We start from the raw sequence: 24,216 nt of genomic DNA, 5'->3' as shown, positions 1-24,216 counted from the left end.
CCGCCTGGAAATGCTTAAGACCTCCGCAAAGAAGTCATCCAAGGAATATTAGCGATCTTTCGAGCTGGCGTTTGTCATCAAGACAGATGGTGGCACCTCCATGCGACCGGGATGCTTCAGTGTCCTACTGATCTCGAACCTGGACTGTGCATAAACTGCAGATGGCCGGATATCGAGCTCACGGTGACTCTCTGCCGGACTAACACCGAGGGATGTCTACGTGACTTTCCGTGGTTGATGTACTATCTAGCACCTATCTGGCTTCGCTTGACCTCCCGGATGAGTGTGCACGAAGATACGAACTGAGATCTATGCTCTCGCGTTGCACAGACAATGTTCGATACTGGGAAGTCCACTAGCTTTCCCAGCCTTGTCCAGCCGTGACTGCGGTCAAGCTATATGATGCGTGACCTAGAAGCCATGAAAAGTTATAGGTCTTCCAATTTTCCTAGTGAAGATGTCAAGCTATACCATACATTCTCTCCACGGTCAGGCTGGTCAGCATGTGAACAGTAGGAATCCCTTTGCCTGCATCTCGCTTATGCGTCGAACCGGCACCGTCACATGCCTGCTCCTACCACAACAGGCAATTTGGGTTGCGACGTTGTTTCTTTGGAAATCTCACCCGCGTATGGGGATCGTTCGGACTTCTATAGAGTACTACTAGTACGTACGTAGTGAAGAGTTCCAGTCAGTGCGTGCAAATGTCGTAGGCCCATAAGCCGGTACCCTTACCCAGAAGAGCCTCAGTTCTTGAATCGGTAACACTTGACAGCGCCGCATTAGCACTTCTCCCGCATGATATTGTCGTCACTGATAATGGCGGTGGAGGTCAAAGAGGACCTACTTCGATACCCCTGCTGGCAAGCACACTGGCTGAAGGTAATTCAATGAACCGTGCTTAGGTACCTTGTGTATGGCCTGCATGATAGTGGAACTATGTGATAGAATCAACAATACGTAGTATGGAGCTGTGTGAAGAACGATGAATCTACTTTTGATCGATCAGAAGCGATCTTCTCCTCGTCGACCGATCCTCGATCGCAACTTGGCTTCTGACATCGGCCCGGACCTTCGCACTAGACCTCACTACCTTATCATCATCTAACATTGCAGTGGTAGCACCTCAGGCTCGCAGGGCTATCACTTCCGGAGAGGGTATGTGACACATCTTCCAAGCTGAAGCTCTGCAGCACTGTTGACTTTCTCATGCATGCATGTGTCCAGTGAGAGGCATACGATGTCGTTGGGGGAAAAGCCATGAGACACCCCGGAGTACACCGCAACCTGAGCGCGCTGACTGCTGTGTAAGCCTGGTTTGCCGAGCTGCTCACCGGCCTCCTAAGCCCGTGAAGGGTTATCGTCCTCCTCTTCATAATATGGGCCCAGTTCCAAATCGTCGCAGAATAGGAAACCCCCGGATTCCGGAACCGATGACATTTTCTTTTCTTCTGCCGCCGACATACATGCATTCTCCGCGCCCTTGGCTCTGCTATGGTTTTGCGAAAAACAGTGCGACTGGCCTGTGGCACTGGAAGGCGTGCGGCCGTTTTGGTGCTAGACGTAAACTCTCTGCATGCACCAACACGCTCTTGCTAGCAAATGGTTGCCGAGCCAAGACGAGCGGTCAGGTTCAGGTTCTCGAGGGTGTCGGCCCTGGTCTGCGATACGAGGGGATTGGGTCATACGGGGCAGATAGCATAGCACATGCCGGATCGTGGCCCTCCAACAACAACCCTCGTACCGAGTAACAATAAAGGGTAATGGGATAGTTGCTGAAATCACTGGAGGCGATGCCTCAGGATGGCGGCGTAGATTGGTGCCGCCAGTCTCCTTTGCAGCAGAGATGGCATGTCGCGTGCTGTATAACGTGAGATTTTCATAATTCATTCTCGATGGCTAACGATTGCGAGTATAAAATGTCTTGGTCGCAATCATAATATCACGCACTTGCTGCGTTTTTTACCGTTGTCGCGATAGAGTCGTTGATGATCTGGGTCATGGTTGTTTCGGACGCTCGGAGAAGCTGCGTAGTTGGATGCTTTGCGATCGATCTGGTTCACCGGTGACTGCCGTTGTCTTCTCAGTTGACGCACAACTTCATAGAATGCCTTTTCCACGTTGATGCAATTTTTGGCAGATGCCTCGACAAATTCACAACCCAATTCCCGTGCCAATGCCTGGCCCTCTTGAGAGGACACCTCACGCTCATGGTTCTTGTCACTCTTGTTACCGACCAACATGATTGGCACAGGGCCGGTGTACATGGGTGAGCCAGTCATTTGTGAAGGAAGATAGTTTGCGCCAGTGGGCGAGTTTGGATGGCCAGACTCCTTTACCCGTTGTACTTGTGCGTGGAACTTTTGTATTCTGGTGAAGGAGTTTCTCGAAGTGATGCTGTAGACGAGGATGAAGCCCTCGCCGTCTCTGATCCATTGATCGCGAAGCGCTGTATATTCTTCCTGACCGGCAGTATCTAGGACTTCCAGCATGCACGCATGTTTATCTATCATGACCTGCTTGCGATAGGAGTCCTCGATAGTAGGATCATAGCTCTCGACGAAATGATTCAGACATAGCTGGTCGAGTTAGCAAACAGAGGTGCATGTCACACGCTGCAAGGTAGACACACCTGAATTGTGAGGGCCGTCTTCCCAACACCGCCATCTCCCAGCACCACTAGTTTATATAAAGTCATTTTCCCCGCCATGATGGGTGCCAATCCTCGATGCGTGTGTTGCAGCGTTTGAAACCGAGATTCTGCGGCAAGGTAGCACAGAGATGCCTTAACACACAAAAGAACCTGGATGCATTCGTTTTCGCGGGTAAACACAGCTGCGTTGGACGACCGAGCACCCAAGCCTCGTGGATTCGGAGAGCAGTGGTGGTCTGGCCTAGTCCTAGAGAGAAACACAATCCTGTAGTGGTGATCGAGGGGTTTCACAGGCGCCTGACTAGTGTCTATGTCCCTCTTTTTCCTAATTGGCCTTTCCCCCTTTGGTGAACCTGAACTCCCGACAAGAGCATTCACTAGCCAAACAAAGTATCTCTCAGATTCTTCAGCGGCGACCGGATGTGATCTCCAGAGGGCGTATCAGTAGAGGTGTTTTCGAGGGCCGAATGCTGATCGGCTGATGATTTCGAGGGCAGCAGTTTGCGCTGATGAGGAGAATGGGGATGCACGGCACCACTCCGAACCGAACAGGGGATGAGAGGCGTGAGAGGTAATTGAGGACTGTACACCACAGAGGACCGATCAACTGAGCAGCCAGGAGAGACTGCGAGAAGGATTGTTGGTCGGATACCCTGCTTATGCAGGACTCGGAGGGACTCGCTGATCCGCCTGCGCCTCGAAACCGGTCCTTCGAGACGGCAGAGCGACAATAGACACAGGTACCTCGAGATCTGCTTCAGACCGCCTTCTTGTGTCCGATTCGGGATCCGGGTTGATATCAAGGGACAAGTCCCGTAAGCTTTGCTATCGACGGCGGTTACCGATGCTGGATGGAAGGTTGAGGATGGCGTTCTCTCGTTATGTCGAGGTCGTTTCAGGTCAGGCACCGACCCTGCTAATGGACGTCGAGGCTGAAGCGGCGTACTATCTCTGAATTTGCGGGTGCACGCAGGAACTTGAACATGCAGAGGAAACGGAGAACCCAAAATTTGCAGAGTATATGATCATTCCTGCGAGAGTTTGTTGTGACCGGCTAAGGGGCCAGGTCGGTTCTGTCTTTCTGTGCCTCTGATAATGTGGGCTCCCGCACGCTGGCAGGGTTCTGGGAGGATGCTTTGGCGCCCAGGGCCTGTGCGCACAGTTAGTACTGCCCCAGTGCTCGCACAGCTTCGACACCTAATTGACGGGACCCGTGGTTGGAGGATCCGTACCTGGAGCTTGGGAAGTGCCAAAGATTACCCAGGTACTAGTACTACTACCAGTAGGGTCCATCTGGTAGCGCAGTGACTGTGCACTGTGCAGGGACAGGGGAGGGACGGCTTAGGCGTACTTTACTATGTCCGTAGTAGGTCGTCGGTCTCGAGGGCCCAGGCGTCTTGGGGCTCCATAGGCGGTCGTGGAAACTCCGGAGAGGAGCGGTAGGGGACTTTTTAGCCTTCAGGTCCCATCTCGCCCTTCTCCTCATCTGCCATTAGTATGGACGGTGTACTCTGTAGCACATATTACAGACCCAGCGGTTTACTAGGTGGGATGGGGAACATCTACGGAAAAGAGAGGCGTCCATCTTGACAGCTTACCTGGAATACACTCTGGAGATCGACTCCCACCTGTATCTCCTATGCACAATACTTCATTCCTAGACGGGCTAGAGACTGAATCACCTCGCGTGCAGTTGCGGGCACTGCAGTGGTTAAGTACGTACTGCTTCTGTAGTTAACGGCAAGGTGGAAGAAGTAGAATGCCTGCCAGTGTACGCTCCTCTTCCCTGCCCTTTTCCCTCCCCCGGTTGACAGCCACGGAACTTTTTTGACCAACAGGCTGACCAACCCAGCAGGAGGTTACCAACTCTTCACCGGGTCTTCCTGGTGCCTACGAGCCCCCTGCTCAAACCCACAGCAGCCCACTCGGCCGGAATGGACGTCCCCGCGTCGACCCAATAATGATGATGATGATTGCAAGGATGAATGCGTCGTCTTCTCGAAGGGCACATGGCCGGCGGAATACAGAGTAATATGTCACCTTCATGTTCTGTGTATAGGTAGTTCTCCTCTCCTTCTCCTCTTCTTCTCCTCGTCGCACGGTACGGATCGATCTACCTGTCACTTAAAAGGCCCGCACGGAAGTCTCAACCTCTCTTGTGGCCAAACAGCAACAGAAACCGTCGGATTTCTGCCATCCAATTGACTCCCCAAGATAGTACCGGGTAACACACCAATAACCACATGGTTAGAGTGCTTCACCTGGCTATCCAGCCATGTCTGAACCACTCACCCAGTTACTTATCTTTGACGCGACGCCGTTTAGCTGACTACACGTGCCTAGAAACAAACCTACGGCACCATTACCGATATCGCTGACACCAACCATCCCGCTAGGCGGAATATGAGCCATAGATGCGTATCTTGTCAAGGACCTTCAGTCGACTTCCATTTTCCCAACCCTGCCAGTGTCGAACGTCGCATCTTCCTGGGCACTAATATCGCTTCGAAGGCTCTGGAAACGACTAGGCTTTTGGTCCCGTTTTATCAGATTTATAGTGTATCGCTGTGAAGGCGCCGCTCAGACATCCCATAATACATATCAGGAAAAGATGGTAGGTTGTAACAGTCCTTGGCCGAGGGCTGGCTGCCGGGGTACGGCAGACACTGGTTCTTCTCGGATACTCTGAAGTTGTTGCCTCTTGCGCAGGGATCTAAATGACAAGGTGCAGAGTACCTAGCTGCAGAGTGCTGCGTCTCATGTGCTCTTGAGCACTTTCCTTCAGCACTCTGTTCGTATCCTTTGAAGTTTCTCAGCCAATTAGCTGGGGGTTGATTTGTGCAGGATATAGCGCTCGGCTCCGATCCACGGATTCATCCCGCGGGACGCAAGGGCGACCTGCTTCCCGAATCGACGGAAGAAGAAAACAAAGTAGACACAAGCCGTGTACATCTTCACTTCTCGGATAACAGCGCTGCTTCAAAAAGAAACCCGTCAGCCCCTGCCGTGACGTACACTGATCCTGTAATCTCTGGGCCTGTACTCCAGCCTCCTGTTATTCAACGACAGCGATGCTTTCAGTCCGGGACAAGCCCTGGGCTCAGATGACTAGCATGTACCGGATTCCCAATACTGACCGACAACGACGAAGTTCTGTTGCGCCTCCGGGGTTTTTGGTGCAGTCTTAGCTGGCAGATCTCTGCAGCCGCCCAATAGTGTCGATAAGATATGGCAGTCCCTCTTGCGATAAGCATTGAGTTTCTTTGACAAATTCATATCCAGTCGCACCTCAGCCATGGAGAGCTAACGCAAGCGTTGTGCGCCATGCGCGGGAGCCATCTAGGGAAGGAACGATCGAGTCCCGGGAAAGAAGAAGTGTTAAGATCTTTGATATTGAAAGGAGACCACCCGTTTGCCAGTAATGCTTGCAGTAGACAACGAGCCGTGCTAAATCAATGACAATCGATATTCGGACGGTTCTCTAGTTAGGCACCTCTCAGTGTACGCCAGAGGGCAACGATGCTTGCGTATGGGCACGTATGAGGTTAATCAGGCATCGCCAACTGCTGTCTCGAAGTGGGTACCTAAAGCCTAGCCATGACAAGTGGACGGCCATACCCCGTCAGACATATACCTTCTAGATCCGGCCCATGGCACTTCAGGTGAGGAGCGTGCTGATCCTAGGCATGTTGGAACAGTTGACTCCCGTCATCGTACAGCGCTTGAGAAGTCAGAACCTGGCCCGCATATTCGAAGCTTGCAGAGTTCGAAACGGCAAGTCCAGCAATTGCCCTCTGCTCGAGTGAGAAAATGACTCGAGACGTGGACGCACTCTGAGAGACAGGGCCATGTCTCGTAACACCAGGCGTACCCCGGCCAAGCCAGAAGAAATCTGATATGTGAAATCACACTTTCGGAGAGGGAAGAGGCATAAAGACACGGACAACCTCTGACACCTGGAAAGTCTGGCTCGTGATACAATAATAAATGGACAACCCGGTGACGTCCACAGGAGATCACGAATCATGGCGCACGCTAGGATGACACACTCTTCCTGATACATGAGAGCCGACTGCGGACAAGGCCTTGCATCAAGGTATTAGTAGTACCTGTCAGAGTTGTTCATATCGCTGAGAAGACGCGAGTGCCACGAGCTGAGAGGATCGCGGCGCAACAGACATGAACGCGCGAAACGAGGAATTGACGCGTTACGAATATGCTCGTGGTTGACAGGCCTGATTATTAATAGATTAGTAAGAAGTGGAACGCATGACGTGCCGCAGGTGCCCGCTAGTACAAATAATGACGTCGTCAAATTAGGCACCCCGCAACATGGAGCGAACGACTCGGATCACAAAAACCCCTGCAATGATGTTCGATTTCAAGTTCTCGAGAACCTAGTACTACCTTATGGCTGCCAGTCACCATTGTATGAGGTAAGAAAGTACCTAAGGCAGTGAGTCGGTAGATGCCAATTGCCAATGAGCTATCTTTCGAGCGCGGATCGTCGTAGATAGACAAGCGCAGGGTTCTGCGGGCGGGCGGAATTGGCCCCCTGATGATCGTGTCAGCGCCAACCACACTGGCACCTGAGAGTCCGGCCTCAATCGCATGCTGGCCTTCGGGAGCTGAGTCTCAGCCCGTGTCCTATTGAGACACGGCTCAACAATAATATCAAGGGCATGACCTACCTTATGCGACCTGCGGTCAGATTAAATATTTCCTCTCTTTAGTGGTCATCTCTCTGATCTATTCTGCATGCTCTCTCAATCGTGATCACGCCCGCTACGTCTCCATCAACTGCGCCTTCAACTGTACGACACGGCCCCGTTTCCTCAGCAGCGGTCTCCCCATATCCCCAAGATCAGACCTATAAGGTACCTTAGCTTCCTCATATACTTCCGAGCCCCGAGCTTGTCTTTTGCAGAAGCTGTTTCTGAGCCTTGATAACTAGAAATGGGAGACTCGGTAAGTTCTCCCTTTGCACGGGTCCATACAGCTTATTGACACGATACCAGCGCCCGACTCATAAGCACGCTGACGATGACGGCCACTTTCGACGAAAGGATAGCGTCTTCCGTGATTGGATCTCGACAGAACCAGGCGCCAGATTTCCTCCTGAGCCCAATCGATATGCCATTTATGCGAATCTAGGATGTCCATGGGTGGGAGGCTTCGAAGAGACCTCACATGTTTCTATGAACTGACCCCTGCATAGGCCCACCGAACCATTCTCGTCCGCGGCCTTAAGTCTCTCGACCCTTTCATTCAACTCATTCTGACCGATTTTGACTTGACCGAGAATGGCTGGCTGTTCACAGGCCGTAACGGGTCGGAGCCCAAGGACCCCCTGTATGGCTTCACCGGCTTGAAGCAACTCTACCTCAAGGCCAATCCGGAATATGAGGGCCGGTATACGGTCCCTGTATTGTGGGATAAGAAGACGGAAACAATTGTGAACAACGAATCGAGCGAGATCATTCGCATGCTGTATGATTCTTTCGACGAGTTCCTGGAACCCGACCTCCGCGAGGTCAACAGGCCAGGCGGTGGCTTCTATCCGACCCACCTCCGCAAGGACATTGATTCCATGAACGATTGGGTCTACAACACAGTAAACAACGGCGTATACAAATGCGGTTTCGCAACTTCCCAGGAGGCTTATGACACTAACGTCTACCCGCTGTTCAAGTCCCTTGATAGACTGGAAGCACACCTTGCCGACCCGGCTCACCAGCCCTTCCTGTTCGGCGAACACATCACCGAAGCTGACATCAGGCTGTACACAACGATGGCTCGTTTTGATGTCGCCTATCATAGCATCTTTCAATGTAACCTGAAGATGATTCGGCATGATTACCCTCGTCTGTCGAAATGGCTACGGAATCTGTACTGGGACGAATCCGAGCGCACAAACGGGGGCGTTTTCAAGAAGACTACTTTCTTCGAGATCTACAAATACGGTTATTTGCGGGCGAAAGTGCGCCAGCTTCACGGCGGTCTTGATCGTGGTATTCCCCTGGTCATACCGCGCGGACCCCTACCGGACATTGAGCCACTCACGGACGAGGAGGAAGGTGAGCTTATCAACGGCACAGCGAAGAAGCTCGAGAGCACCACGGCCTCGAGCCCCAGCAGCCACAATCCCTTTTCGGCCCAGGGAGAAAAAAGCGGCACGGGTGCCATTTTCGGCACAGACGTCGACTCGCCCGCGACAAACAAGGGTGACGAAGATGACGGCGGCACAGGGGTCGATGAGGAAGGCGAGTTCCACCCCCGTCGCGTGGTTCAGCATCGCACCGCGCACGGTGACGAGAACGCCAAATGGTACAAGGCTGCAAAGAAGGCCGAGAAACAAGAGGGCGCGCCAAGCCTGCATCTCGCCTTGTAATCTACCGTCTGCGGGCAGGCAAGCAAAGCATAAAGGTGATGATGCAGCGTAGTCAAGTGGCGAGAATCTATTGAAGGGTTCGACGACCGAGTGGTGAAAGGGAGATACTGGCTTTCCAGAACAAGGTCGAGGTGTGCAAAAAACTGTCTTTGATGGGTGCCAAAGCCATAAGCCAATACGGCCATTTCGGTACTGAAGTATTATCCCAGCAAACATTTGACATTTGCTTTCAGGACACCTCCAAGAGCTCTCGTGAATGTTGCAGGCTTCCAAGGACCCAAGCATGAGCGCCGAATAGGTAATATCCTGACACGCCGGCATGGGTCGACGATTGGGACCCATCGTAGCATCACTGCAGTCCGAATCTCTTAGCGACCTCGAGAAAGCCACCGGCACCTTCGTCCAGCTCTATCCAGAGGTCAACCCAGCCGTCCGTCCTGGCTTTGGCCACTTCTTCCGCTGACCAGGCCTCTTCCTTGGGCCTGTCAATATAGATTGTTTGATAGCCACAGCCACGGGCGGCCTTCAGGTCCCCCAAGTGCGCAGCTACGAGAGCACATTCGGCGGGCTCCAGGCCCAATTTCTTCGCGGCGCCCAGATAGACGCTCGGATGAGGCTTGTAGGCGCCAAAGTCCTCGCCGGAAAAGATATGTGTGTACGAGAGTGAGCCATGTTTTGCCAGGTCCGAGAGCAGACTCTTGTTTCCGTTGCTGAGAGTGGCGGTCTGGAATTTCCTCTGCAACAGCGCTAGACCGGGAGACGAGTCGGGCCAAGGGTCTAGAAAATGCCATATCATACTTATCTTTTGGATCTCTTCATCAGTCCATAGTCCGTCGAGCCCATGATCTACGATGAGCTTGTGTAGTGCTTCGACATGATGTTGGTCCACCGTCCTGAAGGTGTTGCTGGAGCTTGTCGTAGAAGGATCGTATGTGCGTGTGAAGTGGTGGTAGGATTCTCGCCACAGCTGGGCCACGGCCGGCCAGGAAATGTCCGAGGCTGCGGTCCGGACCGTGCTGGGGATGGAGCGAGTGGAGGAATTGAGGGCTTCAGAGGCAGAGGCAGAGAGATGGTCGGTGACGGTGGTGCGCCAGTCAACGACGGTACCGAAGACGTCGGTCAGAATAGCCTTGGGCATGGGGTCCATCGACATTTTCGAGGCTCGATGGGAGGGAGGGCAGGAGTGGGGTTCCTTTTGGTGAGTCGGGAGAGTCATGGGCAAGGACAGATACTCGAGCAGACTGAAAAGAAAAGGAGATTACTGAAACTAATCTCACGAGGTCACTTTCAGCATCTGTACATAATACGTAGTGAGTTGCTCTCACAGTCGACCGCAGATCAATGGTGAAGTGGTGAAATATTCTTGCACCACACCGTCCAGTACTGATGACGTTCCTCGCCGGACGATGAGCCGAGGTAAGGTACCTTATTTTAGTATCACAACTTTGAACTGCACCGAACCATATAGTAGTACTACGTACCTGTGGTACCACTCTGGCACGAGCCCTGATGATTAGCGCGCCTAGTTTCTCATCTGCTGGGCCGAAGCTCGCAACGGGACGGTGCAAGGGCCGGCTGTCAGTTTGGGATGGTGGACCGTGCATGGTGAAGGAAGAGGCCGAAGAGGTTGGCTTTGACAGCCTTGAATCAGCCGTGGAGTGGTTGTGCCTGGGGCTTCGACTTAGAGGAACGTATGGAGAACAGCGTTGGAGCTTACCAGGCTGCCCATGGTCGACTCCAGACTCTCTCCGTTAGCCCCATCGTTCACGAGCGGAATGATGGAGGAAGCCACATTCGTAGTAATACAATGCAATATCGAGGGGACATCGAACATCCGCCTCTCCTGTATCCTGGGAGTGGATTCGGACACCTGCATGGGTAGCATGGATGTGAAACACTGCTAGCATACCTTATGCATGGACGTTTGGAGGATTCGAGGATACGAGGCGTCAGGTCTTCGCAGGAATTGCTCGAGGATAAGCGAGAAAAGGCCATCTAGTTGAAAGTCACGGAGGACAACCAGTGCAGTCAGACGCCACAAGCCACACAAGGAGGAATATGTAACGGCGAGGGCGTAAAAGACTGTAACAGTGTGATGAATCGAAAGGCGCACATGCGACTGATACCTGTCGGTGGAGAGTTAGGCCAGTGAATCATGGCAGTGATACAGTGATACACCCTTAGTTTGTGATGAAATTGTTGACAGAAGGAAGCACTTGAAGAAGTACCTACCGTAGCATTCGGCGTACTACCTTAGGTAGGTGATAACAATTGGTATCACCAAGCGACCTAGAACCTTTCCAGCATTCCTGCGATGATGTTTAGTATCTACCTAGTAGGTAGGTAGGTATATGCACTCCAGACTACACGAAACCTCCAGTCCAACAACTTCGCCTACCTTGTGAATTAGCTCCTTGGTGTAATTTTGACGGGTTTGGACCGATGGGATGGGTTAACAACAACAGGTCACAACCGAGAGTGGGCGCTCTAAAGCAGGCATCGCACAGATACGGCTCCCAGCAGAAACCTGATGACCATAACTGAAAAAGAGTGGAAACAGTTCATGCTTCAAACCGATGAACCGAACTTGCAGGTCATGGTATGCTATTCTCCCTTATTTCGGTTGACGGTGTGGTGTCTGTCTACATGGATGCCCTCAAAGTTTCCCCAGCTTCAATCCTCCTTCTGTGCAGTCCGAGTCCCTATAGTATTGATCATCTTGCCACGTGAATTTGACGTTTACTGTTAACATGACGGCGATGATTGAGGATCGCCTTTCAAAACCTGACAGACAGGGCGTGGAGCATTGCGGGAGCCGTGTAAAAAGCTGGAAATTTGACACCGTCCTTTCGGTGATCAGGATCTCAGGCACTTTCGTCCTAGGCACGCAAAGGGCATAGAGGGTGAGGAGGGTGAGGAGTCTGAGGAGCCGTGGAATTCTCCGGCGGCAGGGATTCTGTGGTGCTGAGGCTCTGAAACACACTTGTCGCTTGTGATGGGTCCTGGCTCTGCTTTAGTGTTGTGATTTGGTGCTCAGTGACCACTAGGTCTAGTCCAACCTAAGGCACATCACCTATAAGCACAGAAATCATAGGCTCCCTAGGCTTACCTGCTATGCCTGCAGGCATAGTTCTCAAGGTCAATAAGCAACCTGTCACTGGCAACTGCCCGAATGGCCGGGCCGTTTCCTAACCTGCAGGCTCCAACTGCCCGTGCCCGTGCCCCGTACCGTAGGCAGTGGATACCACCGTGACTTACTAGTAGTAGTAGGTGGTGGGTGGGCAGAGCGTACTAGGTACCTGACTGTAGGAATCTATCTACCGTACCTTTGTGGCCACCTACCGTACTACTACTACTAGTACTAGTAGTAGACAGTATACTCCCCTGCAGTTCTGCCTGCTCCTGTCACTGGTACTGCCGTCTCCGTCATTCCTCTCATCTTTCTCCTCCCCCAACTCAGCTTTCTGCTACCTTGTGCGCGATGTGTTGTATGGATGATTTGGTCTATCAAATACGTATCCGAGAACCAAGTCCACCTCGACAACAAAGGAACTGCACCTCTCCGAGCTTCGGCACCACCAACGCCTCTAACTTCCCGTCAATTCCGGGATCCTGGGAACTCCCCTGGCTAGGTCCGCCTTAGGGTCCTTCGCTTCTTTTGATCCTGGACCGCGGACGCAGCTTCTACACCGCACCTAGGGTATCTAGGGTAGTGGTCTATGCTGGCTGTCCCTGGGTCGTCACTTTCATCCACTCCACCCTGCAATCCCTGGAAGCAAGGTGTCCTGGTCGGTCCTTAGCCATGCCCCTTAACGATGAAATTTCCTCCGCTTCAATGTGCCACAGAGGCCAATCACTTCCCTGTCTTACCTGCGCCTGCTTTGGCTGATCAGCACATGGTCCCGCCTCAGACGCGACCAAGACAGACCGCAGGAAAAGAGGGCGAACATCGCTCGATCACTACAGAGTCTGACGCGGGCTTTCTGAAGGTAAGGCTAACATCTTTGGTCTTGCAGTGGGCGGTCCTTCGCTTCTACCAGACCTTGCTATCTTCGGATGTACACTTAGAGGCCTGACGAAGGACATCGTCCCAAGACTGACACGCTCCTCCTGTCCATCTGTCACTTTCTGCGGGCGTCGTTGACTGTGCGGGCCGACGTATGACATGAGTCCTGATATCCTGTCTTTCGTCTCGTCAGTCTGCATCCTGCATTAAACACTTTGTTCGCGAACAACCTTGTACGTCAATCGAGCCGATATCTAACAAGCAGGTCTTAAAACAACGAATATTGGATCAAGTGGTGGCGCTGTTCAGAGCACACTCCATTGCGACATGCCCTGGGTTGTTCTTGCATAGACGTTTAAAGAGGTCGAGGCCGACCATCTGATTGCAGATTCAAGATATCAGAGCATAACTCGGCCAAGGAAGCATGCTTTATTCAGCTTAAGAACTGACTTGAGTCCTCGTGGCACGAACGCGGTCGTGTGATGATGGAGCCTGAAGCAAGTTACTCGCTGCCTTCGCCAACAGACACCCCCTACCGCTCTCCGTCCAGTTCACAATCTCTGCGCTCTCGTCAATCGAAGGATCTATCCCCGTCATCCACACCTCCACCAATACCTGACGGGCGAGTCAACAAAAGACGAAGCAATGAATACATCGATCCTGCCCTTGACGAGAAGATATCTCCCCTTGACCCAAGAAGATTTACCCCAACCCTCCATGCCTCGCTGGTCTCGGAAATCTTGTCTTTGCGCCGCGACCTGGAAAGTCGGACGAATGACATCGAAAAGTTGGAAATCAGTCTTCACACGGCCCAGACCCAGAATGAAGTCCTCAACAACAATTTGTTGCAATCCAATAAGGAGACACGGTCGGTCAAACGACAGATGCAACTTCTCGAGGGCGGAACACTTTCGGCTCTCAATGAACTGGCCAAGGAACGGGATGATGCCTTAAGCGATGTCTCCGACCTACGCAGGCGTCTTGAGCAGAGCTTGAACAGGGCCAGGTATCAAGAAGAAGCTGCCGACAGAACTCAGGCGATGTGGGAGAAAGACAAGGAAGCATGGCTTGCAGAAAGACGGCAATTAGAAACAAAGGTTCATATTGCCGAAGGTCGCCTGAAAGTCGTCCTGAGTGAAGTCACCAATGCTCAGCACCAGCCGGCCCCTGTCTCGCCGACAGAACGCACATGTCACAGTCGCAATAGCATAATGGAAAGTCCCAGCAAAGGTTCCATACTGAACAGGAGAGGCCGGAGGTACAGCGCCGCCTCCATCAACAGTGAGACCCACGGAGGTCGGGTTTCAGTATTGAGCTTTCAGAACGGAGTGACGGTGAACCTGGCGGATGAGCTAGCCTTCGATGAACTTGAAGAAGATATGGCTCAAGCTCACGATGCCGAAGATGGGCGCATTTCCCCTGACGCCCTTCCTGAGGAACAAGTCCGACCGGCATCGAGCCTATCCTTGAAAGCACGGAAAGTCCTCGGGATGCCACTGGAATTGGAGGACATGGAACGCACAGATAGCCCTGAGCATGACCGATCCGCACCCTCGCATGTGGTTGGAAAACGTCGCAGGGCGAGTCTGAAATATGTGGACACAGCAATTCAGTTTTCTCCACCTCAGTCTCCATGGCTGGCCTTCGATACAAGAGGCAAGTTCAATATAGTCCCACCAGCAGAGACTCACGTCGGCGGTATCAGCGAGCTTCCTGCCACCACCGGCCCTGCCAGTCCGGCTGAGAGTGTTGATATCGTCTGGGGAAGGCAGCGACCAGTGATGGTTTCATCTGCCTGTCAAACCATAGAGGCTCTCCCAAGTCCTCCTTTGACACCGGAAAAGAGTGACAGGACACGAGCGACCATACCTGAAAATGCATTGAAAAGAGCCAAGACCGCCACTGTCAGTACGCAGACAGAGCCTACCGCTTCTGGATTTGACACCCGCGGTCACAAGTACACCGAAAGTGAAGAGACGGTAGATCTCAAGGTCCCTCTGATTGCAATCATTCCTCCTGGATCGCGACCTACCACACCTGAAGGTAATGTCGTGCTACCACCCCGAACCAAGAACGTAGGCACCCAGGTCACCAGTCAATCATTGGGCAGGTATCGATCGACTTCTGTGCAGACAGAAGAGATTCGAGTTGATAAAAGAGCCATTGTCCCACCCTCCGAAATGCCACCGCCACCTCTGATGTCGGCTCATTTTAGGCCGCCAATCTCTTCTCGGGCAATGCCTCCACCAATCCCACGAACGAGAGTGTCACCTGCAACATCCATGTTCGCTTCTAGACGGACAATGGCTGGGCCTTCGAAGGGACCTACACCGCCCCTGAATGACAATGGTCCTCTGGCAAGAGATTTTGCCTCGAATGTGCCTCGTCCGGTGCGCTCGAGCAGCATGTTTGCTGGCTTCGACGAAGATGGCGAGAAACGTGACAATCTTTTCGGCGAAGACAACCTTCAAGAAGATGATATCTTTAGTCGCCCGACTGCCAAATTTGTCCTCAAGTACGGCAAAATGGTGGCTCAAGACTCTGCTTTGGAAGACATTGGCGAAAGCGCTGCGGCAAGCGCTGGTGAAGCAGCCGCCTGGGACAACCTTCGACTGTCTGATGAGAGCCTGCCTCCTGACGTGATATTCCAAGCTCGGACGAGTCCCCGGCGAGGCACGCAACGACAGAATACTAGCATGAAAGTCAAGAGAGTGTCGTCATCCAAAACGAACAACATGAGAAGAGCGGCCCTCATTTCGAGTGGCACAGCCGCTCACCAGTCTTCTCATTCGCAGTCGACAACCGCTTCTGTTGATAGCAACAACCCCCCACCGTTTCCCGTTCCTTTGCGGTACAGCTCGGCGAAGCTTGGGAAGTCGGTCAGCGAAGGCGGAAGAAGCTCACCTGGCAGCAGCAACGCGTCACCAACAAAACGCACAAAGAATAGATATGCTAAACCGATATTGCGGAAAGCAAGGTCAGGCCCGGCGCTCTCTCCTCATTCTCAAGCGCGTCGAGCTCGAAGCAGATCTCCTCCCCTCAACCCGCGCGTCTCAATCGTTCCAGAAATGCCTAGTTTCCAGATGCCAACCACTGCAGCTTCTCGCTTGTCGAGCGAGACTTCCAGCAACCCCTATGAGGCGAGTGCACCGCGTCCGTCCATCGCTACTGGGCCCGGTAGGAGGGGAGCTCACACCAAGGCAAACTCTGACGCGATATCTGTTCATCAGAGTTCAGTTGTGGACTCGATTGCTCAGACTATGGTTGGTGAATGGATGTACAAATACGTGAGACGGCGAAAGTCCTTCGGCATGACCGACAAGACTGATTTCGACGCGAACAAGACCGTGGAAGAGCTGTCTCAGAGTGTGACAAATAGTGGCGTCCGGCACAAGCGATGGGTTTGGCTTGCCCCCTACGAACGTGCTGTCATGTGGAGCAGCAAACAGCCGACTTCGGGGACGGCACTGATGGGAAAGAGTGGGCGGAAACGTACGTAAAGCTGAATCTGTCTAATCCGACAATGCTAATCTTTGAACAGTGACCATCAAATCAGTCCTCGATGTCAAGGACGACAACCCTATGCCGAAAGGGGCGATACCGGGTCGCCATTTCAACCGTTCCATTCTGATATTGACCCCTCAACGAGCCTTGAAATTTACGGCGACCTCCCGGGACCGGCATTATGTGTGGCTCACAGCATTATCGTTCTTGTCGCACTCACCTCTCAGCGTTAACGAGCTAACGGCTATCCCCCCTCCGCCTCCCAAACCTGAACTTGATACATCAAATCAACCTGCGCCTTCTCTTGCTGGTTCACTCCGGCGTCGACCGATCCGTGATTCTATCCGCGTTGCGAAGAATGCTGTTAGAACTGGTACTGGTCACAGATCATTCACTACAGACGGATCAGTGCCTGTACAGGATTCCCGGCCTCCCACTCAAAGTTATTACGACCCGACACAAGAGCCTGCCCTACCACCAGTAATTCCGCGTCATTCGCGGAAACGGAGTAACACAGCACCACGAGTGCCACCGAGTTCCTTCCGGAGCTTTTCGACCAGGGATGCCGCTCCGAGCATACCGGGACCAGGGTCCACATATTCACAAAGTGTGCATTCCACCGCCGTATATTCGTCTGACCGAGGTTTGTATACTCCTAGTTTGGGCATGCAGAGTATTGCAAGCAGTCGGAGAGGTAGCGAGGCAAGTGCTTCGGCACGCCCCCCTATGCCCTCAAGTTTCACGGATCACACTCAGACTGCAACCATGAGGATGGACGCGTTTATCGACAACAAAGTCTCAACATCCTCGACCAGGCCTTCTTTCAACGCGTTGCGATCAGGGCAGTCGAGGAAGAAGGACCTGGGATATTGGGGGTTTGAACAAGCAAGAGACAGCATCAGCCCTGTGGAATCAATGCTTCATAGCGAGATGATGGCAGCAAGTTCCTCCACGAGAGGCAGCGTGGAGTCGAGAGATCCCTGGCGAGGGTTTTGAAACAATCATCTCCGATCATTGTTGATCCTAACCACGATCTCTGGGAACAGATCCTTACTCATAATGTGAACGCCCAAGGGCAGAAAATCATGTACAACCATTGGACGACAGAACGAGAACGAGGTTCAGCCCCTGGCTTCGACCTTTGATGTATGACTGCCTGGTTGGACAAAAAGGATGGCCCTCCTGCCGGGATTGGCTGTTCATCTAAAAGATCCAGCATCACTGAACCCTGGTAAAGACTGTTATGGAGGGCACAAGCCTATGTGAATGCTCACAGCATGGCTAGCGAGATGGGAGTTCAATTGTTTGTCTTTATATACCTTTACTTCTTGCTCATACCCCATCAGTTTTGTTTGTTTGGATCGATTGAGGCGTTCCAGCGAGTGATTGGTCATGAGTGGCTTGATTGGCTTATGTCAAATATGAAGAGATACAGATACAGAGGCCAGCTATCCCTTGGTATAGCCTCTCACTTCCTTTCAACGTCGAGTGAATAGTGTAGCTATCTGGTACACAGTCTAGATTCCATTATCTATTCATTCTTCCCTGCGTTACTAGACTGTGAAAATACTGCACTTCACTGACAAGGCTGCCGCAAAAGGGATTGTGATTACCTAAGCGCTCTACTGCCAAGCACAAGGCTCCCGAAGGCACTTCGCGGCACCGGCATCTCGTCATCCTGCGAGACCGCATGTGGCACGTAGGATATCTTCCTCATACGGTATTGTTCCAGTATCTTGCTGGTCTGCAATAGTATCGTTCAAAGTCTCAGGCACATACGTGTATTCCCTGAACAACCTGTCTCCTCAACCAGACACCCAGGATCCTGCTCATTTGACAAGATGCTGATCAAGTATGTCGCCGTCATGTCCCGTGGTCAACGAGAACTGAACTGACATTGGATTTTACCAGAGTGCGGACATTGACAGGGAAGGAGATCGAGCTAGACATCGAACCGGACTACAAGGTGCGAATGACCCCAACGCGTTCACACAAGGAGATTCCTTGAGCCTTGCCCTACGCGCACCAACGGCTGAAGAGCCACTCACTTGATCCTCTCCCGCCTCTCTTCACCTCGATAGATCCCTACTCCTCACCGCCGACGCTTGAAAGCAAGACCAGTCTCAACATTTGATCTTCATCGTTCCGGAGCCGTGGAGAATATATGTGCTGACTATATTCCTCATCAATAGGTGTCGCGAATCAAGGAACGTGTGGAGGAAAAGGAAGGGATCCCGCCTGTCCAGCAGCGGTTGATCTATGGTGGCAAGCAAATGTGCGATTGAGCCCCTGCACTTTCCCCTCCCCGGTCTTCCTCGTTCCGAGGTTTTATACACTGTCGATGGCTCCGCCATTGGAGGCGGTTGAGGCTTAGAAACGTTCAGGTCAAGGTCTCTTGCTGGATTACAGAAGCTTACTATGGTTACATTGCAGGGCAGACGAAAAGACGGCCGCCGACTACGGGCTCGAAGGAGGCAATACATTACACTTGGTGCTTGCGCTGAGAGGGGGAAGATGACGGAACAGTATACTCGGAGTTGAATGGGAGTGCCGAGCAAATCTACGAGTCCGGCGAAGCGCTGGATGGATACGGAGTGAGCTGCGTGCGTGGAGACAATGGCACATCCAGTCCGGGCAAGCAAACCCCTTAACAACAATTCTTCCTCGAGGAACATAAAATAGCAAGCAGTTGACCCTCCAAGCATCCTCTGCACAAACGTATCGGATGGGCATCTACGATGAAATGGGGTCCGCCGGATCAGGCTTCACATGGCGAAGGGCTCGGTGGGCCCATGAAACGCAGACTTGCATGCGAAGAAAGGCGGGTGATTGTTCCTCAAGTTCGAAGGTGAATACAGGGCCCAGACAGAGAAGCAGATGAACTTTCAACATATCATTTCCAACCTGCTGGCCAGACTGTCCTCAATGCGGTACTATCAGTGTTCTTTGACATGCAAGACGGCCTAGAATATGCCTGGTCTCTTTACCATCTTCCTCGATGACGCCATGAAAGGCGAAGGAGGCGGTTTCCGCTTCAGCATCTGTGGCTGGGCATTGACTTTCATCGGACTCGCTGACCTCGGCCTGTCGCTCACATCCAACCTGAGCAGCTTCCGTGGTGGTTCCCCGTCCTCCTTCTCTGGGTCTTCCAAAAAGTCGAGCGTCAGGCGGTCCTGACTGGGTGATTCTGTCTGTGTCATGGGTGGGCTTATCGCAGTCGGTTGCGGCATTGAGCCTGTAGAACCCGGGGCCGGGTTGCCATTTTTCAACGCACGCAGTCTCGCTTCGCGATCTTTCATCAGGTCGTAAGATGAGGATTCGATTTCTGGGCGCTTTGGCCTCGGGGCATGCAGCGGTGGCCTTGGAGTCTGGACCGGCACGACTCTTCGTGTGGGCGTATGGGACACTGTGGTTGCGGCTTTCTGCTTCAATTCCTCGACGAATTGCTGGGGAGGTTTGGCGACGGCGGTGGCCCGCTTCGGCAACTCGTGCATGGGTCTGTTCATCCTGGAGGCCTTCGCGTCGCGGGCTTCCTTCCTGATCTTCTCCATCAAAGTCATCTTGTTGGCTCCCTTGCTCCCGGCGCGCCCGCTGACGGAGTTGTATTGCATGCGAGACCTCCTGGAGGGGGCATAGTTGACTCTGGACGCGATCTCCGTCACATTCTGCTCCTTCTCGTTCTTGATGTTGGCCAGGGCGGCCTTCAGCATCGCCTCGTCGGCGGTCGAGTCCAGGCGTGCCTCCTCCTTGAGTTTGCAGTAGACCTTGTACCACTTCTTGGGATCTTTGGGCTCATGCGGTTTCAAGTGCCAGTCGGGGATGTCCCGTTTGATGAAGTTCATCCAGAGCTCGGCGTCTTTGCCTATGATCTGGGGAGAGGCCTGTTCGAGTTGGTGCTGTCGAAGAGAAAACACCTGATTAGTCTCGAAAGTAACCACGAGGGGAGGGGTTTGAGGAGAATTAACTAACCAATTTCTCGGGACTCTCGATTTTCAGGAGCACCGGGCGCACCAGGTCGTAGTCCAGGTCTCCGATGTCTGTGATGCGGGCACTGTATCGCCCACATGCCCGGCGGGCCATGTCGAACAGGCTGTCGGCCGGCATGCTTTCACCTGACCAGATGTCGCGGTAGAATGGTCAGGTCCGCGGTAGGAAAGGATAGATGGTTGGAGTCCGAAGGGGTAAAGTCGCGAAGTATGTGCGGATAGAGCAAGTGAGGTTGACGACAGGACTGTTGACAACATGAACGTGGGCTGACCACTTTTCCGGGGAAGGCGTCTCGTTGACACAAAGGTGAGGTGGACGTGAGTTGTGGGGGAGAGAAGTGTGGGCAAGTCTCACGGTCCTTCGTTCACTTGATAATATTTATATCATTGTGCTGAGGACCTACATTCACGCTCCCACAGCTGAGGACTGGCCTTCCACACTAAACAACCAACTGACTGGGATCAGCCCTTACGACACTTTGGCCTGGTTTATATTTGACTTTTCCAAACTCCGGGACGGTTTGCCAAAGTAAAGCTTTGTTTTGCATACCGCAATCAGGAGCAACAATGGCAAAGTTTACCGTGCTTGATCAAGCTGAAGAAGGTGAGGCTTCTGCGCAAGCACTCCATAAAGATCAAGCCAGGCAACTAATTGATTGTCTTTGATTGCCAGACAAACTCCATGCCACACGCCTTCTAGGCATCGAAGAACGACCCTTCAAACGTCTGACCAAGCGACTCCTTGTACCCTCGACGCCGATCCATGCCTTCCTCTCACGACCAAGTCCATCCGATGAGACCAGCACAGATACCGACACGGACGCGGCGGAGCAACAAGACGAGCAATTTCTCAAGGACGTGCACCGGTTTCGCGAAGATGTGATTCTGGACTTCGCCGCGTTCGAGAGCAGCATCGCACGCATCCAGTTCCTCCGCGCGGCCAACGAACGAGAACGGGAACGGTACGCAGCCGAAAAGCTGAAAATCGAAGCCACCGCCGACGAGGTGCGACAGAACACCGCCAGCCTGCGCGTGCAGCTGGACGAGGCACAGAGAACGTTGGCGATCCGCAAGACCTATGATGTGCTGGCGGACAAAATCACCAAGAACCCGGCGCTGAAGCCGCGTGACGAGCAACACGTCAATATCGAAAAGCTGAAGGCCGAAATCGAGGAACTGGAACGCGAGGCACAGGAGCATACGCAGGCATGGGCGGAGCGGCGCGACCAGTTTGCCAGAGTTGTGCAAGAGGGAGCAAAGCTGAGGAGAGTGATCCGCGACGAGAAGGAGCCGGAGAAAGACGAGGAGAATGAACACGGGCATGAAACTGCGGACCACGATGAGGATCAGATGCTGGATGTCGGTCGTGGTAGAGATGGCATCTCCAATGCTGGCACGCCTCGACCGACCGACGATGCGCCAACGCCGTTAGTCCCCTTACGCGGGAGCGGTGCTGGGAGTCCCAGGTCGACACTGCCCGAAGCAGGAGGTGCGACTCCTCTCCTTGAGAAGGATGAGGATGTCAATATGGACGAGGAGCCTGGTACTGCTGATCCTGCTGCCGCGGGGAATGGGGGCGGGATTATAGCGGGGATCGCGGTCGACAAGGCTGGCGACGGCATGGACACGAACTGAGCTGTGAGATGAAGCATAACACACTTGGTTGCAATTGTATTGGTCTGTTGCACTGGGAATGCCCCGAGTACGCGGGTAGCGCCGCAAAAGAATGATCAGGGCTGGCTACTCTACCACAAATTCACTCAATAAGGCACTGGGTGTAAAATGTACAGATGACGGTCGGTGGAGGAGAACTTCTCGGCTCAGCAAATGCAGAGATGTGTGGTAGAAATTGATCTCGGCACAGGCAATGCTCATTGAAGGGAGGGCTATAGGTCTCCTGGTCATCGCTCAGATAATCCAATATCCTTGAGGACGAACACGAAGTTGTTCTTTCTTCTGAGACAAGGGAGCTGCGGCTCGCTGTCTTAGAGGGATGGGCTTCGATGTGGAATATAGAGAACGCGTGGGGCGCAGAAAGGCTCCTTGTCCTCTTCGTCCATCGTTCCATCGTTCCATGTGCGGCGTGATTCCAGTCGAAGCTGGATATCAATATGCTAGTAGTGATATTATCGTACAAAGTGGTATGTCCGTTGCCACGCTGGGCCGAGATATCTCGGCTGGCCAGTTGCTGGGGGCTAATCATCCAACCATTCCCTTCCCCTTTTTTGGCCTCAAGTTGAGACCGAAGTAGACGCGCACTTGATCGGCCAGGATCATCCCGAAGTCTTCTGCCCAGCGATCGGGTCATCCTTCTGCGCCTCCTTTGCCGCTTTCAAGACTTCCACGGCCTTGTTGCGTTCTTCATCGTTCGTGGCCGTGTCCTGTACGCCAACCAACATGAGCACAAACATTAATACATCACAGCTCAGACGAGTAGATGTTGGCCGCAATCTCTGTGGGCGAGCGGGAAGGGGAAGATTTCATGGGGAAACGGGAGATAACAATCTCAAAGTGTATGGGACTGTGATTTCTGGATCTGGCGCGACGTGACTTACCAAGTAACTCTCCAGCTTCTCCCTGGTGCTGGTGATCCGTTCTCTGAGCGTTGGGATGATGGCTTTTGTTTCCTCGAGTGCTCGTTTCTGCAAGCATGTCAGTATCGGACGGTGTCTGTACCGGACTTCTTGTAAGTAGGAGATGGGGCATGGGGGGTAGAGAGCGGTTCAAAGGTCTGTTGTAGCCCGTCCAGGATATATACCTCTGTCCCGTTACTGTCTTATGGTTGATGTCTTCTTCCAGTAACAGAACACAAGGCAGGCAGGCAAGTAGACGGACAACTGAATGGGTATTAGAGAGACATACCTCCTGCTTCAACCGAAACTCCTGGTTACCGTCTTCGCCTTCGTCGTCCCCACCGGATCCCTCTTTTTCCAACTTGGCGATCCGGGCTTCCTGTTGCTCTTGCTCCTTGTGATACGAGGCTTCTTCTTTCAGAAATCGTTGCAGCGAAGACGTTGCGATCTGGAGCTGAGAGGGGGCCATGTTGAACGTCGCGTCCACTGGTTCAGAGCAGTGCCTGTCTGTATTCGATTCGACTTTGAGTTTGGTCTGTGTTTCTATCGGCGTTGAGACTTGGACTCAAGAGTTCAGTTGTGCGGTTGATACGGTGGTATTCGTTGTACTGAATTGTAGTCCTAGTACTCTGTATTTACCCACTGACATTGTATAATACCTAGGTAGGTAATAATAACAACAGGTGTGCTCCCGGTGCTGCTTGCGCTGCTCGCGTGTGTACCACAATAATAATAATAGTACGTACTAGGTACCTACCTTAGGTAGGGAGCTAGGTGCCTTAGTAGATTCGCCTTCTACCATTCCCATCTCCATCTGCACTAAACTAACTCTGTACGGCGTACGTACTACTCTTACTACGACACCTTACATACATCTGATCTGAGACTCATCATTTCCCCAACACCGTGTGTTTCACTGCATCATCGCGTCGCTCACGTCTCTTGTACACCCATTCTTCATTTCTTCATCACTTCACAATCTTTCTGGTTGTGCCAGTGTATATTATCCACCCCATCTGCTCCGTTTCAAGGTTCCCAACAACCTCCCCAGTCTCGTTTCAGACGTCACTGAGCGAACCGTCCGGTAGGCATTGAGACCACTT

The 24,216-nt window shown here is 52.8% G+C and overlaps 8 protein-coding genes across 8 annotated transcripts; 4 read left to right on the top strand and 4 right to left on the bottom strand.

Moving 5' to 3' along the window:
• Window positions 1-1,934: 1,934 nt before the first annotated feature.
• A1O1_05628 (Ras family, other) lies at window positions 1,935-2,710 on the bottom strand (the record flags this gene model as incomplete). Its single annotated transcript, XM_007726512.1, has 2 exons — window positions 1,935-2,579; window positions 2,633-2,710. The coding sequence occupies 2 exons, from the start codon at window positions 2,708-2,710 to the stop codon at window positions 1,935-1,937; spliced, it is 723 nt and encodes a 240-aa protein (XP_007724702.1).
• A 4,899-nt stretch (window positions 2,711-7,609) lies between these two features.
• Window positions 7,610-9,044, top strand: A1O1_05627 (glutathione S-transferase; the record flags this gene model as incomplete). The annotated part of the gene is made up of 3 exons (XM_007726511.1): window positions 7,610-7,621; window positions 7,672-7,818; window positions 7,872-9,044. The coding sequence occupies 3 exons, from the start codon at window positions 7,610-7,612 to the stop codon at window positions 9,042-9,044; spliced, it is 1,332 nt and encodes a 443-aa protein (XP_007724701.1).
• A 349-nt stretch (window positions 9,045-9,393) lies between these two features.
• A1O1_05626 (2-haloacid dehalogenase) lies at window positions 9,394-10,197 on the bottom strand (the record flags this gene model as incomplete). Its single annotated transcript, XM_007726510.1, has 1 exon — window positions 9,394-10,197. The coding sequence occupies one exon, from the start codon at window positions 10,195-10,197 to the stop codon at window positions 9,394-9,396; it is 804 nt and encodes a 267-aa protein (XP_007724700.1).
• Window positions 10,198-13,535: 3,338 nt separating this feature from the next.
• Window positions 13,536-17,550, top strand: A1O1_05625 (uncharacterized protein; the record flags this gene model as incomplete). The annotated part of the gene is made up of 2 exons (XM_007726509.1): window positions 13,536-16,542; window positions 16,592-17,550. 2 exons carry the CDS (start codon window positions 13,536-13,538, stop codon window positions 17,548-17,550), a joined length of 3,966 nt encoding a protein of 1,321 aa, XP_007724699.1.
• An 845-nt stretch (window positions 17,551-18,395) lies between these two features.
• On the top strand, window positions 18,396-18,839 carry A1O1_05624 (uncharacterized protein; the record flags this gene model as incomplete). The annotated part of the gene is made up of 3 exons (XM_007726508.1): window positions 18,396-18,406; window positions 18,466-18,520; window positions 18,747-18,839. The coding sequence occupies 3 exons, from the start codon at window positions 18,396-18,398 to the stop codon at window positions 18,837-18,839; spliced, it is 159 nt and encodes a 52-aa protein (XP_007724698.1).
• Window positions 18,840-19,517: 678 nt separating this feature from the next.
• Window positions 19,518-20,658, bottom strand: A1O1_05623 (uncharacterized protein; the record flags this gene model as incomplete). Its single annotated transcript, XM_007726507.1, has 2 exons — window positions 19,518-20,450; window positions 20,524-20,658. 2 exons carry the CDS (start codon window positions 20,656-20,658, stop codon window positions 19,518-19,520), a joined length of 1,068 nt encoding a protein of 355 aa, XP_007724697.1.
• A 449-nt stretch (window positions 20,659-21,107) lies between these two features.
• On the top strand, window positions 21,108-22,175 carry A1O1_05622 (uncharacterized protein; the record flags this gene model as incomplete). The annotated part of the gene is made up of 2 exons (XM_007726506.1): window positions 21,108-21,144; window positions 21,214-22,175. The coding sequence occupies 2 exons, from the start codon at window positions 21,108-21,110 to the stop codon at window positions 22,173-22,175; spliced, it is 999 nt and encodes a 332-aa protein (XP_007724696.1).
• A 638-nt stretch (window positions 22,176-22,813) lies between these two features.
• On the bottom strand, window positions 22,814-23,582 carry A1O1_05621 (tubulin binding cofactor A; the record flags this gene model as incomplete). The annotated part of the gene is made up of 3 exons (XM_007726505.1): window positions 22,814-22,921; window positions 23,096-23,182; window positions 23,403-23,582. The coding sequence occupies 3 exons, from the start codon at window positions 23,580-23,582 to the stop codon at window positions 22,814-22,816; spliced, it is 375 nt and encodes a 124-aa protein (XP_007724695.1).
• Window positions 23,583-24,216: the final 634 nt, after the last annotated feature.

Source organism: Capronia coronata (assembly GCF_000585585.1).
Source record: "Capronia coronata CBS 617.96 chromosome Unknown acBCG-supercont1.4, whole genome shotgun sequence".
Lineage (NCBI taxonomy): Eukaryota > Fungi > Ascomycota > Eurotiomycetes > Chaetothyriales > Herpotrichiellaceae > Capronia > Capronia coronata.
Note: the sequence above shows the minus strand (reverse complement) of the source record. Positions and strands in the feature narration are given on the sequence as shown.